A 22,266-nucleotide genomic window follows, 5' to 3' on the forward strand; every position below is an offset into this window, starting at 1 on the left:
CTCTAAGAAAGTAGTCTCAGAGTATTTAGCGCCATCTATTGATTTATTAATTTAATTAATTAATTGATTAATTTTGCTATTGCTGTTACATTGTTATTACATACATATATACAATTTTTTTCATATCAATCAATTAAATTGATTATATTGTGGCGGCTCTACGACATGGTCGAGTTTCGGTCAACATCCTGCGAGTTGGAACCAACTCGGCCATGTTGGTGTGTTGCTACTTTACTTCCTTCCCGCCCATCACATTAAATAGTCGTGCCTTAACAATTCCGTCGTTTCAATCCATACGCCCACTATAATATTTTAAAGGTATTTGAAAAAAATACAACCGCATACGGATCAAAGACAGAACCGACACATTTATTTTAATTCTTTTAATTTAAGCCATGCGATGATATTTCATCGGGCCCAACATTAGTTAATATATATTTATCGTTTATAACACTAGTTTCATCAAGGATATAAAAGTTAACATATTAATAAATTTCTCAAGGTCCTTAATTTTTTACTCCAAAATTTAAGCCCTAGAACTAAAGAATTAATAATTAAAATATGTAATTTGAAATAAAATTTGAAAACAAATAGTTTTATTCATATTTCTGAAGATTGAGTATGATTAACACTGATAAGTATTATTTATTGAACGAGTGATATTAATAGAATTGATAAATAACGTGAGCAGTTAAATTTATCTCATTTTTATCAAAGTACAGAATTTACATATAAAGAAAAAATATTACACATGTTGTTAAAAAGTGTTTGTGAATTAGTGCAAATACATCAAACGGGTATTATTTTTTCCCATCACTGTACATAATAAATTAAAGACTGACTATACAAACCCGTTCATTCATCGGGCATAGTTCGGTGATTATTCCGCACAAAGCGATCTCGCACATGTTACGAAACTCACTTGAATTCGAATGTCAGATATTCCGTATTCACAATTTTCGTGACAATGATTGTCGTTTGCGCGATTGTAATGTGCGAAATAATCCATTTACCATCGGGTATACAGACATTGTATGTTACGTAACCTGTTAGATATATATCCTCATTTTATAGTGATCCTTGTTCAGAACTTGTTTTTTATACATAAAATACAAGCACTAAACAAGATTATTTATATGTATTTGGCCAGTTTTATGGAGATTACATATATCAAATATTTTTATTTGAGAATTCGCGAACATGTAAGCGTTTTTGTTATTGATGTTGGTTACCCTGTTCATTACAGTGATATGACGTCTCCTGTCAAAATGAGTTAACCTCAATTATTTGATGTTTTATCGAGGTTCCAATAAAATCGATTTGAATTTAAATTGACAAAAATTAATAATCAGTGCGTTTTCAATATTTTATTTGAAAAAATAATAAAAAAAACTAGATTTAAGCATGGACAATCCGCTAACGAGAACTGAACATACAATACAAGTTAGATTATCAAAATCTTCCACCCTTAAGAGGGCTGGACACCAGCGCCTTGTCCATACAAACGTATTAGACTTCTCCCTTCCTCAATTATGGCACTAGAGAAATTATTTTCTAATATGCTATGGATATCCACCATTGGGTTGCATCTATCGTTTTATTTTTTTGATTAGTTATTTTTTATAGGAGCTAGGAGCCGCCAAACATCTATAAAATCGCCTCTTTTTTACACCCACAAAAACAGTCCAGCGTGCTTATTTAACTGTCGATTTAAAAAAAAATACGCGCATAGTTGCACAGAAAATATCTTTCTCATACCGATGATGAATTTTTTTTTTAAAATTGGTCCAGTTTTGGAGGAGAAAATAGGAGAATACGAAACCTCGATTTTGTCGATTTAAAATACGTATTATCTGGTCGAAGCGAAACTGTCGCATTCACTCAATATATATATAATATATTGAGTGTAATATATATAATTACTTAAATTTATGTTAAAATCATCACATTCTTCCACTCCAGCATAGAAGAGAAATAGCAGATATTACATATCTTATGAAATTATTATCTGGCTTAATCGATTGTCCGTTACTCCTATCTAAAATATATTTAAAATACCGAGCAGATTGTCGCGTACCTATGCCCCAATTGCAATTCCGTATGCGAGCTCTAATTATATTTATTTATTTATATATATATTTTATCTATCAAGCTAATTTAAAAATACATCTTAATTATTATACTTAACTCTAAAATTTATAATTAACTTTTATGTACTGTCCCTCACAGAGGTGTCTCTTCGCACCTCTATATATTATAGACAAAACTCTTTTATGTGGCGAGCAAATAAAACCTTTATCCGATTAGCGAGAGATGATAACCTTGATATTTTTGATAGTACGCATGAGTAAGCAAGGCGAGCAATAGTTAAATCATTTTTTGATTAATCTTTTAATTTAATTTCTATGTTTTTTCTTATGTTTATTTGAAATGTCATGTATGGTTACGTGTATGCTTTAGTTTATTACTACCAGCGGAAACCTATAATTGGTCTTTTGTTATATACTTTATTATTTGTACTGTTTTGTAATTAAGACTTAAGGTTTTCCTTAAATAAGATAAAATATATCGAAGAAAGGAACGGCAACAAAATTAAGGTTTCGGGTGTACAGCCCTCTCAACGTTAAGAAATTAAAAAAAAATTCAATTTAAAAGATTCAATGCATTTGTTTTGTGTTTTTTTTTATTTCTTTCACAATTTTTTCCTTATGAATCGTATAAATTAAAAAAAAATCAAATTGTATAATTTCACAATAGTTAAAAGGTTCATGCTTTAACTATTTTCTAACATAAAATCAGTTATGTATATGTACATATATTCGTTCATTGTCTTTCTCCAAGCCTCGGAACGAGCTTAGCTGTATATGGGGGAGGATTACTCGTAATACCGACGATGGCCTCTGTAGATGGTATAACTCCGTTACTAGTGGTTATATTAAATCGTTGCATAACTCCAGTGAAGAACAGGAACAGGCAACCTCTGGCAAGAGCTTCACCTAAACATCTCCTGCGACCTGAAATCATTAAGAAAAACTCACAATGAAACACTTAATATATAATAATATGTAAAAAAGATATACAAGTTCTCCATATATGCATACCCAGTCCGAAAGACATTAATCTATCTACTAGTTTGTCATTTATTTTTCCATCGGAGCCAATAAACCGTTCAGGTCTAAACACTTGAGGGTCAGTCCATATCTCTCGATCCATGTGAACGGAGAACAGACTCACTAGAACTACTGTGTTTTTGGGTAAAAGATAACCGTCGAGTTCGGTGTCACGCACCACCCTTCGGGGACCGTTCAATGGTACGATATTGAAGAAGCGTTGGGTTTCATGCAAAACTGCCATCGTGTATGGTAATCTGGAGAGGTAAAATTGATTTAGTGTGTGTGTGTGTGAAAGATTGGGTATTTTCATTGGGATTTCAGTAATGCGAATAAGTTTACATGTTCTTGTCTTCAAGACATGGTGTTCTGTTCATTAAAACTTCGTCAAGTTCAGCTTGCACTTTGCGCTGCATCTCTGGATGAGCAAGCATCATCAAGAAGGCGAAATCCAAAGAGTTACTCGTCGTTTGAGAACCAGCGATGAATAAATCGAGACACACTATAATCAACTGGTCAACTGGGAAAGATTGTATACAATACATTAAATGTCAACGTACAAATAAAATTAATAAAATTCAGGCAATAATATCGTTTACTATGTATATGTATATATAAAAAAAACGATAGTCTTCGTTATGAAAATAATATTAGTAATCTTTTATCGCAAATAAAAAATTTGACATTATTCAATTTAAATAAAATATTATTAGATTTCAATTACTTGAGAATGTTGAATTCTTATCGTCTTTCCTTTCGTTCATTTCGCAAAGGAAGGTGTGGATGAGATCTTCATTGGCGACCGAAATGGTTTTCTTGTGATCGTTAATGGCATCCTGTAGAAAAATTAGCAATTGTATTCCATTTGCATGAGGAATGATTTTCGTGTAACTTTATATACATAATAACATCGCATAAATATTAACATGGATAGCACAATATTCGCACATGTAAATAAATTAATGCCGAAATCACAATTCAGCATGAGCAATACACCAGTATCTATTATGATTCGTGCAGGCAAAATTATCAAATTACCATATGTAATGTATATACTATGTGCAAATATATTTCCATCGACAGGATGTATGTACATATATACACACATATCGATGAAACATGCCGGCGGGACAAATACACAAGCCAGAGTGAAAAATTCAATATGCAATTAAAAATAAACGCTCGCAATCTGTTAGTGGATGTAATACGTACATATAATTATATATTACACACACAAAGCATTTGAAAATGTCGAATTTATTGTATGAATAGTGGAATTTTGTTTGTCTTTTACCATGAAGAAATCATATAGTTGGCTGTTGAGTTTCTTCAGTAAATTGTATCCAGTCCATTCTGGTAAAATGAATCTCAATTCAGGGAATTGATTTAAAAATCCACCGCACATATCAAACGCTCCTGAACGGGTCTTCAGTAATGTCAACAGCTGTGGCAAACGTGCATCTTCTTTGTCTATACGTTTTCCTGAAATCACACGAATTAATTCAGATGTTAATTCGATTATATATATACATATATATTTATATGTTCAGATTGGAGCTGAAAAATAAATTTGTTTGATTACTTAGGCTATAAAAGTCAATGTTTGATATGAAACATCTAATTCTTGATAACTTTTATAATATAATATTTATTAGCTAATGCATATAGTGAAAAAAGTTCATCGTGAAAACGTTCAATACGAAAAATTAAAATATATACCAATTGCTACATGATAACATTGTTTTTAAGATTATATACTGGGCTTTCAAATAAATGACATGTCTAAAATGGTGAATTTCGATTTGGTGATACATATATTCGTATACCTACATATATCTCCTTTAAATCACTTTAATGTCAGAAAAACTAGAATGTCTAGCACTATTTCGTTTTAAGTCAAAAATGGAATTAAAGTAGGAAGTTTAAAACTATTTTTTGAAGATTTTGTTAAAGTTAAGTGCTTTTTTTGTATAATTTTTGTAACGTGAAATTCTATATATAAAAAATATATATTAAAGTCTACGTGGTTTCAAAGAAACAAACATTAATTTTTATTTAAATAAACATTCCGATTTGGTTATATTAGTTGGTAATTGAACCCAAGAGAATCGCAATTTTAAGATTGTCAAAATATGGTTGTATTATATTGTATTATAAAATGTATTCCTATTATCAATACATTTGTACAAATAAAGTCCATTTATAATATCATATGCTAGCTACAGTGTAGGTTTAATCTATGTAATTTCAGTCTGGTATATCAATTTTATGCAGAAAAACAAATCCAATATTGGCAAATTGTTTATAGATACGTTTGACGTTGTTTTTTTTTTGTATTTTTAATTTTTTTGATAAGTTATCGACTTCGTGCTGTGGGAGAAACTACTCAAATTTCACAAGCGATTATGATAAAATAAATTAATGTGTGTATGTTTTGAATTTTGCAAAGGTTCAATCACACTTGAGCATAGCCGCGATTCTAAAACTGTCAAGTGATGATAACACAGCCTAGTGACCACACACAATCACTTAATTACTCATTACACGCAAATATCCATGATATACATTTAATTAATTTCATTACATAGAAATAGGACACAAAAATACTCGAGTAAAATCACAGAGTTTTAACTCTTTAACTTTAAAAGTGGCCAATTATCTTCGTATGGTCAACGACTGTAGTGTTTCCACTACTCTAATTTTCTTTAATGGCAACATCCAAATTTTTATTTGATCAATTATTTATTAATATAAATTTGATCGTTGATGGGAAAATTAAAGGTTGCAAAATAGAATACATTAAAATGTTGACAGACCAATGCTATCCACGCCATTAATGATTTATATACAAGAAGCATTTATTTGATATATATGTAGAAACTAAATCCAATATTGAAATGTTTTTATATGACAGAATTCGAAAATTAAAAAAAAAAATGATGGCAACAATCAAATTGATTAGTAAGAATTTTTCAACCAAAAGTGTAAGTGTGCGGCTAAAATTTGACCCACGATAAGGGCGACGTTTTATCTCGCCTTTATTCTCCGGTCACGTAACCGTTTTTGCTATTGAGCTACAATCTGTTTTATTATTACTCTTATTATTTTATTGATAATGGCAGTGAAGATTCTACGACATTAAAATAGCTTAGCATATTGACCTACGACAACACATACCTGCTGTGAACATCCAAAGAACATTGAGAACGTGGGGAGCCAGCAGCAAATTCAGGGAAATATTATCATGGCTCTCCCCGCAACTCTTGATTAGCTGGTGCAACTCTTCGATGATGTACTCCTCCATTATGGGTTTTCCGAAGCCTACGTTGCGCAAATGCCTCATTGCGAATTGTCTCTGTTCCTGCCACAGGGGACCGTCAACTCCAGTTATGCCTGGTGAGCAAAAGGCGAACACGAAATTTAATCCAACTCATTAATTTAAAAGTTATTCTAATGAAATGGTGATGATAAAGATATTACAAATAAAAAACATCATGAATAAATATGCAGATCCTAATAACATTTGGTATACATATTCATAGTGTGTCAGTGTACAATCTAGCGTTCTAACAAATGATATGAGTTTGTACATATAAGTTGATTAGTATTGGATATTGTTTATGAAATCAGACATACAATATTTGCCAGTTGGTATCCGAATCACATCAAAACGAGAATCAGATGAGCTCAATCTGTGAAAGGAGGGGACTTTGGTGGAAGCAGGTTCTTTAGTAGTACGAGAAGAAGTTTGTATTTGTGGGTAAAGAATAACAAAATACAATGTTTTTCAGTCCTATCAATGCGCTGAATCAGATCGTTAATGTTGAAACTCTTTCATACCCACAGAACAATTATGTAAGTCAAAGAAAGTTGAATGAAAAGTGTGATTACTGTATAGCAGTATATTACATTTGAAGTTGTACAACTCAAAGCATAAATGGATATACTGCTTGAGGTTCAAAATATGCACCTTTTCATTTCACTGGGCAAATATGTGTAATAGTATGCATACATATTTGGACAGATACAGCTTCTGAGATCAGCCATAAGATATAGAACTGATTTGTCAGTTTTACTTTTTATCTTGGTAAATAGTACCCGGTTGAGTTTGATCTAAGAAACCTAGTGTATGTAAAGTCCCACTAATTGTGGAAAGATACCTAATTCCTTGAGCTCAACCCAAGTCCTTGAGTACCAAAAATAGAATGGCAATTATTAGACTTATTATTTGAATCCCGGATTTAGAGCAATACTTAGAGTCACAACGTCAAAGTGTGAATAATATAATATAAACGATCACAGTTAAGAAACACAGATCAACTTTCACTTTCGAATGGTATTCAGTTGATGGTTTATACCCACGTGGTTTATATCATCCTGTGTTTGTTTATGTTACGAATACATACATAAACTGCGCAAATTTAATATCTAAACTATAAATTACTTGAACTTAAATTTGGCAACATCAAAAGCATACATACGAATACTCGTATATGGCGTCCCTAGAATGAAATGTTATATATCCACAAAATCCAATAAATCTGGACATCGCTTTGTAGATTGCGATACCAGAAAGACTGAATATAAATATGATAATAATTATACTTCAGTTACACTGTCGTTCAATTATGATCAAGTGATTCAATTGCAATTAAGTGTTGCAAATGCGTTCAAGTGTTTTGCACATTGACTTTTCAACGGATAGCTTTGGATAGGATAATTTCATATTATGTATCATTATACGTAATATTAAATTGAAGTAAAATCTTTGGTATATTGTATAATTTGATTTGAGATAACAAGTGAGTTTATCGCTCTATATTATACAAGATTTGGATGATTATATAATTCGGTTTTAAGATTTGGATGATTATATAATTCGGTTTTAAGATTTGGATGATTATATAATTTAGATAATCATCCAAATCTTATAACCGAATTATATAATCATCCAAATCTTGTCAATAGCGATACACTCGCAATTAAATTTGTTTTAAGTATAATATTGTGACGGTTTCAAACTAAAATTATCTCACCCTTCCTTTATAATCAAAAAATTTTCATAATTTTTTAAGGACCATACAACATGGTTGGCTTTGGGTCCCAATAAGTGGCGGCTTGTGCATAGAAGCTGCGGGCTGCAGCACCCCCAGAAAAATATCAAAAAAATTGCATTTACAATTTGTGAATATAATAAAAAAAAAAAAAAAATGTTGGGATATGTAACATACTCATTATTAACGAATATGTTACATATATAAATGCTAAAAGTGTGAAATATCTAAATTCAAGTTTTAAATGCAATTTTTCTTAATTTTTCTGGGGGTGTTGCTGCACCGCAGTTCCTGTGCACGAGCCGCCACTGGTTGCCAACCTGTGAGTTTGGACCAATTCGACCATGTTGGTGGTTCTACTTTACTTCTGTCCCGCCCATCAAATTAAACAGAATGATTACAACGGTTTGGTGATTATTCCGCAAAAAGCGATCTTGCGCAAGTCACTAAAATCCCAATCACGGAACATCTGGCACCCAAAAACTACATCAATTGAAAGTAACCCACGCGAAATATTTTATATTTTAATATTTTATATTTCGCGTGGGTTACTTTCAGTAACCCACGCGAAATATTTTACTAGTGTTAGTTACAGATGGTAGTGACTTGAGCGAGATCACTTTTTGCGGAATAATCCGTTTACCGTTTACAACAATACCTTTTACCCCCATAATTTATTTTAGCTTTTATTTTAACTAATGTTTTGCTGACATTTCTATGAATGGTTTTGGAAATTAAATGACACACAATTATACACACATTAAAGTTAAAGCTTTTATGGTTTGTACAATATATTGAATTGCCAAAAAACAGATAAAATACTACTTTGGTAATACAATATAGGCAATACAATATATTGCATTGGCAAAAAACAGATAGATAGAAGATTCATATAGAAAAATTGTATTAATAATTCAATTAAATCAAATAGTGTACTTATCATCGATGCATTGTGAGGATGCGATATTAGTGTACAATAGTGCACCTTCTCCTTCACTTAAAGTGGATAAACAGAGCTCAACCCGGATAAGTGCACCACTTTATAATTGTTTTTTACCTTTTCGCATGCCAAGTCCACGCAGACGGAAAAAGAAGTTGTCAGGACGACCCTCGTAATCCTCGGAGCAGAGCACTTCCCTGATCAGCTTCTCGTTGAACACGATGGTATATGGCTCGCGGCCAAGTTTCAGGCCCAGGACATTGGTATTGTAACTATCTGCCAACTTTTGTGCAGCTACGTGCTGACTACCACATTTGGTAGTCAACTTCTTGAAAAGTAGAGAGCATCCAACAAATGGCAGCCATGTTGGTCCTACAATAATAACAATAAAAAATGGAATAAATATTTACAATTCTAAAATTTGTGAGATAGTACATAAAATAAGTCCAATGCACTCGAAGACGTATGGAACGAGGAAAGACAGGAAGCGGAGTACGTGGGTGAGAAGTATGACAAGGGTAGTGGACATAGTGGATAGAGTAAAGAGATTGAAATGGCAATGGGCGAGCCACCTGGCTAGAAGAATGGACGAAAGGTGGACAAAGGAAGTGCTTGAATGGTACCCGATAGAATGCAAAAGGGTAAAAGGAAGACCGAACGGAAGATAGGTAGTTGAAATTAGGAATATGGTTGGGGTGAGATGTATGATAGTTGCGCAAAACAGGAACGAGTGGAAGCGTGTTGGAGAGGCCTTCATTTCAGCAGTGAATGGTGAATGGCTGTAGATGATGATGATGACATAAAGTTTGATGAAAACTATAGATTTGCATACTGGGCAAACAAATAAATATACTGTATACGAACATTTTTATAATTAGAAATTTCGAAGCTTAAAGTCACATTATCCCCGATGATGTACATATGTTTGTTATGTAAATGAAATGGATTGAACAATGTAAATACCCGTAAGCATTCGAGCACAAACTGTTCACCGTTGAATTTTTAACATTCGCACGTTTCAAACCGAGTTCAAGAACCTTTTCGCCACCATTTGAATGTTCGCGACAGATGTTTTCCAATTCAGGTTTGCTTTCCTATTTATGTATTTATACTAAAATTTAAATATGCATACATAGTACATGTCGGCCACCATTGTCGGACCAATTTGATAACTTTTGAACTGTTTAACCGAAGCTGATTTGTTTACGTATTTGTAAAATATAAACTACATTGTATGTACATATCATTCCTTAGAATTTAATCGACACGTCAGTTATGAAAATTTATAATAAGCACACTCGTGAGATTTCCTCGTCACTTGTGAAAACCTGAAGTGAATCAAAAGGAACATAAAAATAAGTTTAAATTGCCGTATTATGTACAAAGTTTTAAGTTATGTAATAATAACATACATATATACACACCAGTGGCGTGCCGTGAAAATCTTCCTATTTTGGTCACACAGTCTTATAAGGGGACTAGGTGGCGTCAAAATAGTCCCGTTATATCTTGTTCGAGCACACGAAAATTATGCTGTCTGACAATAACAGGAAGATTTTAACAGCACGCCACTGATACATATGTACATACTTAGATGTTTATTGTGACCAAACAAAACATCAGACTATCAACAAAGCAGTCAAATTTGAAATCTTTAAGTTGAAACTATTAAATATCGTCATTATTAAAATTTACGCCGAATTGCTTTGTGTCAGTAAAACAAAGATATCTTTGTTTTTTTTAAATCACTACCAAATAAATTTATTTTGTATCTACGTGCGCTAATTTTTTTTATCATTCAATTGTTTATAGGGGTCTAAATCACAGCATCGAAAGATCGAAAGATCGAAAAATCAAAGATCGAAAATCGAAAGATCAAAAATAATGTATGCATGGTAAACGGTACTATGTATATATGTATAATATATATCAATGGCATGCGGTGAAATTATCTCTCTTTGTGTCGTACAGCCTTGCTTAATGTGCGCGGGCAGGATACGGGAGGAAAAGCCTATTCCTCTTGCATCCTGCTCGCGCAAATTAAGTGAGCCTGTACGACACAAAGAGAGATACAAAGAGAGAGCAAATATTCGTAGTTCTCAAACATTCGTAAAAATATCAGAGCTGTCAAAACTCAACTGTTATATTACAACTGGAGCACATGAATATAATTTACTAGTTGAATTGTATTCGAATATGAATGAACTAAAACGCCAGTTGGAATATATTACAACCAAAAATACTTCTTAACTGTAACATATATGTACATCATTATTCATTATCATTCAACATCCACTGCTGGTTAACGGCCTCTCCATCACGCTTCAGTTCGTCTCTGCTTTAAGCAACTTTCATCCATTTCATCCACCCATTTCCCCCGTGGCCTTCCATGCATCCTTTTAAATTCTCTTAGAGAGAATTTAAAATGATGCACAGAATCACGGGACATCTGGCATCCAAAAACCTCATCAATCGAAATTTAAAAACGCGAAATACTGTCTGCACTCACGAGAACTCAAGTGCCATATATTCCGTATTCGCGAGTTTTGTGGCAACGATCGCAATTTGCGCAATAATCCGTTTACCGTTAATGATATAGCGTTCCATATTTATTTGAGTACACTGGACCTTATATATGTACAATATATAAATATAATTCAAAATTAATATTAAATTTTAACAGGCTACTAGTATAAAAATTTCGTAAGACGAGTAAAAAGAGGTTATTAAAATATATATATATATATACATATATATATATATATATATATATATATATATATATATATATATATATATATATATATATATATATATATATATATATATATATATATATATATATATATATATATTGATTTGTTATTGACAATTTTTCCCAATTTTTCCTTCTGTAAAAAAAATTCTAAAACGCAATTGCATAGATTAAGAGTCAAACAGGCGATATGTATGTAAATCTATGTATCCTTGAATAAATGTCTGTTTATAAACTATTTAAAATAAAAAAATGTCTTTTATAATACAAAAAAGCATACCTCGACACAATATATGTATGTACATTTTCATAAAGGCAGCAACATGTTGGCAAGCAACGTTTGCTCTAAAATGTCGATCAAAACAAACGATAAGCCTCAACTGATTAATTTTATTATCTGTCATTGACATTATATCATTGAGTGCGAATCGCGGAAACCTTTCGGGCATACTATCATTGCGTGATAATGAGCCAATATCAAAGTAGCAAGTTATATCGTAAGTCGATATATTTGAAAGATAAGTCCACTTTTCTTCATTTCGAGAAATATTTTGCAAAAATTTAATATAAAGTTTTGCGTTTAACAATATTTAAAAATGCTGGTGGCCTGTTATACGTTGATTCTCCTTTTCCAAGATCCTGGATATATCGAATTAAAATAAATTATAACAATTTGTGAATTAAGTCAAACATAAATAGTGTTTTTGGAACTGAAAATGGGACTTCTGGCTTCACATTCAAATATAACAGCTCATATGTAAATACATACATACATACATATATAGCATTAGATAAAAATTCAAACGGTGCGAATTTATAATTGTGTGCCTTTTAGTGTCAATAAACAGGTTTGTCGCAATATACCATGTAGGACAGTTCTATAACAAGATAATCCAAACCAGACGAGTAATAATTTGACTTAATATTTTTTGTACAATCTATAGGAAACTTTGCGGTTATAAAGAGGTGATTAGAGAGAGAATGATTTATTTGCAACATGCATCAGTAAGGCATCTTGCTCGCACAAAAGCTTTCTTGTATGTTCGCGAGCAAGATGCAAAAAACAGCATATCGAAATGTCATCTATTGCAAAGTTTCTAAATGAGATTTGCCAAGATTGAAATACATTCTATGAGAAATTTTTGGTCCGACATATGGGAGATGAAAAGTTTTGTTAAAATAAAAAAAAAACAAATTGTGGTTGTCAAAAAGGTTACTTGTAAAGGTTACTTATAAATGCATTAATTTTTGCAGAATTGTTTTTGCCAATTTTTGAAATCGTACTGAATTATATTTAATATATATTACGCTTTATTAGAACGTTATAAATACATACATGTGTATTTTTTAATATTGAAATGCGCCCAGACAGTAATAACGAACATAACATCAAAACACTTTTGTAAAAAATTTAATAATATAGTGCCAAAGCATACACATACATATATACGTAAGTATTATATTTATGTATGTCTTCTGAATCACTTTTTGGGTTTAATAACTAGGGTTTTAAGCATTTATTCCTACACTATCTACTATCAAGATAAGATATAACTAGTACAAATCTTGTAAAAATAATGGACAATGATCATTGGATCAGTAGCTATTACGCAGAATAGACTTAACCTGTGTCGGGAACATAATTTATGAACAATAAAGGCGTAGACACACACAGACGTACGCGGTTTTTTAATATAGTTTTGCACATGTAAAAAAACACTGCTATGCTATGACATCTAGGGTAAAAATCATCCCCTGGAGTGTTTTCGGTGATATTTTATCCTTGTATTGACATCGATCGATTCCCATATTTGAAAAAAATGTGGAAGAAACTTGTCGAAATAGTAGGATCGTACGAATTAACAATGCCCTGAAGAACGCCCTTCCCAGCTGGAAACCACGAGCACGTGCATAGCATTCAGTGTGTTTGCGCCATAAAAAGCACGTAAAAATCTTCAAAGACCATTTTACATGTCGAAGATGATACTATTTTGATTCAAGTTCAAAATAAAATATTTTTTATTAAACTAGGGTTATAAGCAAGGATTTCTGTTTTACTTTTTAATATATAATGTCCATACATATACCCAATTCTAGGTCATTGACTTCACCATATCGAGAATTTAATGAGTTAACAAACTGAATTGTACGACGTGGACGCGCTCGTGGTTTCCAGCTGGGGAGGGCGTTGCTTTATGTTATTATTAATTTGTATGATCTTTTTTTTCAACAAGTTTCTTCTATATTTATTTAACTATGGGAATAAACGTTATCGATCATTGTCAAACCTATGCCAATACAAGGATAAAATAACACGGAAAAAACTCCAGGGTGTGATTTTTGGCCTGAATTGCCATAGCATAGATCAGACGTGCTAGCTTCTAAAAAAAAACACGTGCTAAGTACGATTCTATGTGCTTGCACCTTTATACTATTTGGTATTTATGCAGTACAGTTGTCTTGGGAAAGGTGTTTATCTCCAATAGTTTTTGCCTAATGACTTTTATCATCATCCAGATCTAGCTAGTAACATACTCAATTGTAATCACTGAGAAAATTAAATACAATTTTCGTTTTAGGTCGGGATATGAATTCACGATCCCTAACTGGTAAACAATGATTTAACCAACGAGCTACGCTGTGGTTTTTTTATAATATAAACTGCTATTATAATTTCATTATTCGATGATAGTAGAATGAATCATATGAACGTATTCGCATAACATTCAACAAAGACATATCGAATGTGAGTTTGGCAAATTCAATATAACGATAATAAAATAACCGAACATGTGGTTCTTCGATTAGGACGAGTTTTTTCACACTATATACATATATATTCATATGTATTATATATATATATATATATATATATATATATATATATGTACTCGTTTACGTAAGTATTGACATATTCACTATGAAGAAAAAAAGATATCGCTTGGTATTGAAAAATATAATGCTAATTTTGTCCATTTGTATCGCATGCTTCAGCCGGTTTAGTTTAAATTACAAATAAATAAATATATATAGATTTTTTTAAACTAATACTATGTACTTAAGTACGTTAAATACATAGTATTAGATTTCGTAGTTTCGGTGTACTAAATCGTATAATTTTCGCACTCAATAATTAATTAAATAATTTCGAAAAAAATACATAAAAAACGATCGAGTAATAAAAATGAGTGTATACTATAAAATAATAAAATACAAAAAAAATAATTACTCCAACGAATAATTTAACAGTCGACTTTCTCTTCATTGAAAGTATTTCAACTCTCTATTCGATGGAAAATTCATATAGAAAAATAGAACAATTAAAATACATTTTATCGTCCTTAAGGATATTCAAATTCGTCGTTTTAATAATATTTAATTTATTAATAATTTTAATTAAATAATGCTAACAATTTTAATGTCAAAGTTTATTTAAAATAATTGCTTATTTATTAAAAATATGTGGCTTAATTAAATATAATTATAATTTAGAGGTAGATTTATATTATTAATGTTAATGGCTGTTTGCCACTATTTTTAATGAAAATTTTGATTAAATTTAAATCAAGGCGTAGTTCGTTTAAAATTAAATCAGGATTTGAGCATTATTAAAAAGTCTAACGTATAAGATTTAACGTCATCAATAAAACAGTGTATTTTTTATATTATTAAAATCTATTCAACTGTTTAGGTATTCGGGTCACTAAAGAAAATTTGGATCGCTTCTCAAAAAGGATCAGAAGCTTGTCTTAAATAACACTCACACAAAAAATTAGCATATGTATATGTAGTACAGGAACAATAATTTTAAACTGAATTTCTCAAATTGAAATAATTTCAATGCAATGGTAATCGAATGGCGCCAGATATTCTCACTTGGCACGCACAAAGTACATAAACTCGCGTATTCATAAGGTTACTAGCCTTTGTATGTACATATGTTTTGTTTTCGCAACGTGGTAAAAATAACCAAACTGACTTTGCAAATTGCAAATTGCTCGGCGATTTGCAAGTCACAATCGAAATCGAAATTTGGGCAACTCACCGGGCGGGAACTTCTTGGGCTTGATCACCATGGTGATCATGTAGAGGATGAGTACAATGACGATGAAGGCGAACATGGTGGCTGTCCAGCTGTGCGTCTCGAAGCAGTGTCTGGTTAGCACTGATAGCACTTTTGGTACACCGGTTGCCATTTAGTTGAAAGTCCCCACCCACCCACCCCCCACCCACTTCCTACGCCCTCTGACGACCTCTCTTTGTCTATGGGGGCGCATGTCATCAGCCGGTGGTCTTCATTTGTGGCTGTGAACCGGTTATGTGCGCCCTAAACTTGATATTAAACTTTTCGAAAAGCCGTGCCCTTAAGGTTATTTTTAAGGGATGCTGTGTTGATTCGTACGGAAACTTTTCCAGGGATTTTTTTTTAAATTAATAATTAAATGATGTTTACGATTTTACAAAGTTATGCATGTTCACATTTTACAAACAAAATGTGTGAATATTGTATAATATATAATAATATATTATATAATAAATATAAATGAATAGCGATGACGAGTGTTGACGGCTCACAATACGAATGGTTCAGGGTTCAAATCCGAATTTGTTCGAATGTTTCGATTGGTTTTTGATTATTTTTACAGCTGCTGATAATATTTGACTGTTGGCAATCAATATTAGCAATTTTTTATGTTGTTCATTTTAGCTATAATTTTGCATTACAGAAATTGTTTTGAAATTTATTCTCATCTCGGTGTTTTGAAATTTAAACTATGGATTAGTAATAATTTTCTTTATGATATTTATTAATTTATTTTTTCAGTTTTGCCATAGTGACTTACATAGTACATAGTTAAAATCGTCACTGTGACTAAACCAAAAATTCGTATGTGACCAACCTATGACGTTATATATGTATTTGAGGAATATAAGAAGATACAAAACAAAATCCAATAATTAAACATACACACATGCCGATTACGAGAGCATTTTCGATACAAATTGAACGCAAATATAGTTCGGTTTTTTTATTACTTTAAATACTATTAAACACTATAATTATTATGCTCATTAAATATCTAACATATAATTTGGAAAGAGACTTTGTATGAATCCTTGGTTCGTTCGTTTGTTCGATCGTTCGTTCGTCCGTAGATCCGTGACGTCATCGAACAAATGATTCGATTTTTTTCTTTCGATTCATAGGCACCGATTCGATTATTTTCGATTCAAAGGATTTGGAGTCCCTGGGGGCAAAGGCGCCGAGGGCGAAGCCCTAGGGGGGCAGACACGGGGGGCGCTGGCGCCGGATACCAGTATACATATAATTTCGAAAGAGACTTACTATACATGTTTTTTTGTTCGTGACAGTCAATTTAATAATAAAAAAAACAAATGAGTATTCAAATAAATGTATGTATATAAAATAAAACTATTCAAATAAATTTAATAAAATGTTTACTATTAGATTAGTCATGTTTAAGTGGTTTATATTACAAATACTGAGCGAAGCCGGGTAATACAGCTAGTACAACAATAAAACAAGTTACCATCTCAAATTGAACAATCTCTCAATCAAATCAGCATATTTTAGAGTAAACAAATTCAAATAAACAGAAATCTGGTTGAAGATCTTGATGCTCTTGCAACAGCGATGAAACCATAAAATTGGTACGTGCCACAGGAGAAGAAAACAAAGTGAGGCATCTAAGGGCGTATACAAACAGCGGTGCACGTGGCACGTGGTTTTTTTCAGATACTTTTAAACATGCGAAAAAAATGGGCCGTGCCTTGCACATATTCACACTTGCACAAATGACACTCTGGGGTGTTTTAGGTAAAATTGTGTCCTTGTATTTTCCTTGCTGGACAGTGATCGATAACGGTGTATCAAATATTTAAAAAATGTAGGAGACCACCCACAGCGGGGAGCCATACACACGATGTGCCGTTCATCGCTGTGTGTTTTCATCCTAATGTACCTGAGATGGCTGAGAATTTAAGGATTGCTCAAGGTACTGTTTGTATGAATTGTAAGGTAGATGCTGACTCAATAAAGGATAAATATGTACTTGCTTGAGTTGGATTTATGTAAATTCAAAAAGTCTTAAAAAATTGTGAAGAAAAGCCCTTTATCGTCGTATAAAGCAAGCTATAGAAGTTTTAATTTTATTTATAACAACATTATACGCGTGAATCTGGATTTTCAACGTTTGTAACTTTTGAAACAACATGACATGCGTGCTGACTTGTCAAAAGTCACATTATATTATACATATGTAGCAAATTTTTCTTATTCAAGATAAATAACAAGTCTTCATTTGACACATCTTTAAAACTAAAATATTACTGCATAATACTCGTTTTTCCAATTTTGCTGATTTTATTTTTATATTCATAAAACTGGTTTCCTTTATAATTTTAATTACTTTGTCTATATTTATCTATGATACACGCTCGCCTGATGGAAACATTAAAAAATATTGGCCTGGATGACAGAGATGTCAGATTGCTACGAAATATTTATTGGAATCAGACTGCAGTAGTACGTGTCGATGATCAATTCACTGATGAGATTCCTATAGAACGGGGCGTCAGGCAAGGATGCATCCTATCACCTACTCTTTTTAACACCTACACCGAATCCATCTTCCACGATGCTCTCCAAGAGGCGGAGGGCATCAAGGTGGGCGGCGAGACGATCACCAATATAAGATATGCTGATGACACGGCACTAGTCGCTGAAAATTTAGCAGACCTGCAAAGATCTCTAGACCGTGTACATCAAGAAAGCAATCGAAGAGGTCTGCGCATAAATCTAAAGAAGACAAAATTTATGATAGTAGATAGAATGCAAACAGACACCGGGAATCTAACCTTGGATGGAGAAGTGATAGAAAGAGTAAAAAGATTAAAATACCTGGGTACCTGGCTGAATGAAGAGATGGACCCAGATGAAGATCTAAGAATCCGCATCGAGATGGCTAGAACAGCATTTGTAAAAATGAAGGCGGCGCTTACAAACAAGCATCTCAATCTTCATACGCGGTTGAGATTCGCGAAGAGTTACGTCTGGACAGTATTACTACACGGATGTGAGACGTGGACTCTGAAAACCAAGATGATCAGCCGCATTGAAGCTTTTGAGATGTGGGTCTATAGGCGTATGCTGAAGATTCCGTGAACCAAAAAGATATCAAACGAAGCTGTCCTCGGCATGATGGGAGAGGCAGGGAACTTGTTTCTGTCATCAAGCGGAGAAAGAAGGAGTACCTGGGACACATGATACGGGGTCCAAAATACGAATTTCTCCGTTTGATAACCATGGGGAAAATAGAAGGAAAAAAATGGATTGGCAGGAAAAAGTTATCTTGGCGTTATCTTAAAAGTTATATAATAAGCAGCACAGATTAGTGGCTAGCATGTAATGCTTTCAAACTATGTGGTCATGGGTTCAATCCCTGCCCTGTGCTGCTTGCCAGACCTTGGATATGTGACTTCAGTTCGATTGTTTCCTTACAGAGTTTGCTAATTTATCTGATTTTCATTGAAGTGGTAATTCAACAAATTGGTAATCTTGACCTATTTTTTGCAAATTTAAAGTTTTTCAGCATTTCGAATTCGCTGATTTACAAAAATGCTGTAATATTGCAAATTAATCAAATTTATCCATAGATGTTTCTATGATACTTTGTAAAAATTACTCTTTAAATTGTTTATCGATATTTACAATTGACCAGGAAGTTGTATACATATGTATATCGTGAATGATTTTTTTACGCCTTGAATTTAACATAAGAATATATTTTATTGAATAAAAAAGAAAATCGTATTAAAACAACGCCAAACGTAATTTTTTTCGAAAAAATAGCGAAATAATTTAATAATTATTTTGACTATTCTTTTCAACGTGACATTCTAGTTGTATGAATTCCATTGATAAATAAATAATTCTTTCAAATGTGCCGAAGACTGTATACCTTATATTCTAGGAACAAAAAAAAACGAAGTTTTCGTTGCTATTTTTAATATTTGGGGATGGGGGAGGGGGGTGCCTATGATTTTATGATTTATATGATTATGTTTTTATGATTTAGAAAATATCAACGTGAATTTATTAGCATTCTTCTTATATACGTATTTAATTATTTTTGCAACTGGGAAGTAAAAAAATGTTAAGTTTTACATATTTATGTACATAAATTAGATATGTACATACATACATATATTCAGACCATGGAATAATTGAAAGATCAGTAGAGTACTTTCAGTGATGTTTTTCTTTAAAATTGAAGTAGATATAACAAAAAAAAGCAGTATATCCAGAATACATATGTACATAAGTACTTATACAGTTTATTTAACTTTTTGTCATTAGCACATATGTATATATGTATTTTAAGGATGTGTGCTCATTTAAGTGTTTTTTTTTGATGCTGAATGAAAAAAGCGACACATTTGGTTCAAAACTATAAAAACATATGTATGTATATATGTGTGTATTTTACGAGTGGAGATTCTCTCACAAACGGCAAAATCATTATGAACCGTAACAATCGCGCAAACAAACTGCAGACCTAGTTTGCCTGAGAAATTCGATAAAAATTACAAACTTCATATGTACATATGTATGTACATACATATATAACAGATAGCCAAATTGTTTTTATTTCTACATTACTAAAAGAATATATTATAAAAAGAATAGCAATCGTACTACGAATGCTCCACTTTTTTATTGTTATATAAATTTACAAACATTTGTGATACATTTAGATTACTACTATATATTAGAAGAATAATAAATATTACGTCAAATTATCCTTATAGTACAACTAAATAATCAACATAAGTTCGTAAATAATAAAAAATAAATACAGAAGACTTTACAGTGAAAATCTCGACGTCAAATCTTTTCATGCGAACACAAATATTTTTAAATCAACCAGGCCTGACCCGAGGGTATATGGCACCCTTATGCCCGGGCCGCACCGTGCAACTTTGTCTTAATAATAACTTACTATGAGACCGTTTGGGTTAATTTTTTTTGTGCGATCCTCTTTATATCCTTCTCTATTCATACAGAAAGGAATTAGTGTAATACTGCTATTCTACAGAATTTTAAATAAAAACGAAGTGCGAAAGAAAAGTTTGCTTCTGAAATGTTTGGCATGTCCTAAAATGTAATAAGCTCCCGTGTTCCAATATATCCATTTTAAAACAAGATATCCTTTCAGTGTGGCAGGGAGACCCTGATATTAAAAAAATCATTAGCTCGCATTGAGCGTATGCCTAAGAAAGTATCTCTTTGCCTAAAAAATAAAGGTGGCAATATATATATATATATATATATATATATATATATATATATATATATATATATATATATATATATATATATATATATATATATATATATATATATATATATATATATATATATATATATATATATATATATGTATATATACACTTTCAAATAAAATTTCAAATTAAACTCTATGATATTTGGTAGCCCTATTGCATACGTATGTATGTATGTTTATTACAGTTCAAAATAACGATTATATAAGACATTTGATCTCTCTAGATCAACCTATGTACATATGTACATAATATGTAGTATTTACCGTATTCAAATTTATTTGTATTCACCATTTACTACTCGAATTAGTGGTTTATATAAAAAAAAATGGGAAATATATATAATTGCACTTAGTTTTAGATAGTATAAACTTGGTACTATCTAAAACTAAACTTAAAACTTAAATTCGAATAGTTTGCACTAACTTTTGGACAATTAGCACTAAGATCTGGACAATCATCAAATTGCCATTGAAACTGTTGTAAAATTACAAAAAGTGATACTATGTATGTAATATTCCGTTATAAGCAAACAATTTTCTGCAAATACGAATGTTTTCATATTACCATGAATACCATAGCTATTTAATAATTGAGCATAATTACACATATCGTATTATTCAGTGTAATCTGATTATTTAATAAATATTTTATGTTTAAATAACAAGGATAAAATTATTGATTTATTTGATCTGTCACCACCCGGTGACAGATCAAAACAGATTGCTTTGTTGGATAAGTTCTATCATATCACATAATTATGAATATTGAATTAACCTTTAATTGTTTTACATTTTTTTTATAGAGAATGACGGTGAAATCGATAATAAATCTACGCAAAATCAAATTATGAAACAATCGCCGACAAAAAAAAGCATATGTGACGCGACATGGACGGCTCTACCGGAAAAGTGGGGAGTTTTCCAAGATTTTTTCCATCACAATGCATAATATGGAAATGCATGAAAAGCAAATATTCCACACGTTTATGCTTAGCACATGTTGTGTCGATTTAATTGAATCTTCATCGAAAGGTTATCG

General features: G+C 31.8%; 1 protein-coding gene across 1 annotated transcript; it reads right to left on the reverse strand.

Annotated features, from left to right (window-relative positions):
• Positions 1-2,427: 2,427 nt before the first annotated feature.
• Positions 2,428-16,069, reverse strand: Cyp305a1 (Cytochrome P450 305a1). Its single transcript, XM_077446067.1, has 8 exons — positions 15,905-16,069; positions 9,222-9,476; positions 6,288-6,503; positions 4,405-4,592; positions 3,835-3,946; positions 3,453-3,630; positions 3,102-3,367; positions 2,428-3,014 (listed from the first exon to the last, which is right to left on the reverse strand). Exons 1-8 carry the CDS (start codon positions 16,053-16,055, stop codon positions 2,824-2,826), a joined length of 1,557 nt encoding a protein of 518 aa, XP_077302193.1. The 5' UTR covers positions 16,056-16,069; the 3' UTR covers positions 2,428-2,823.
• Between the last annotated feature and the right edge of the window lie 6,197 nt (positions 16,070-22,266).

This window comes from Arctopsyche grandis, chromosome 2 (genome assembly GCF_051622035.1).
Source record: "Arctopsyche grandis isolate Sample6627 chromosome 2, ASM5162203v2, whole genome shotgun sequence".
Classification (NCBI taxonomy): Eukaryota; Metazoa; Arthropoda; class Insecta; order Trichoptera; family Hydropsychidae; genus Arctopsyche; species Arctopsyche grandis.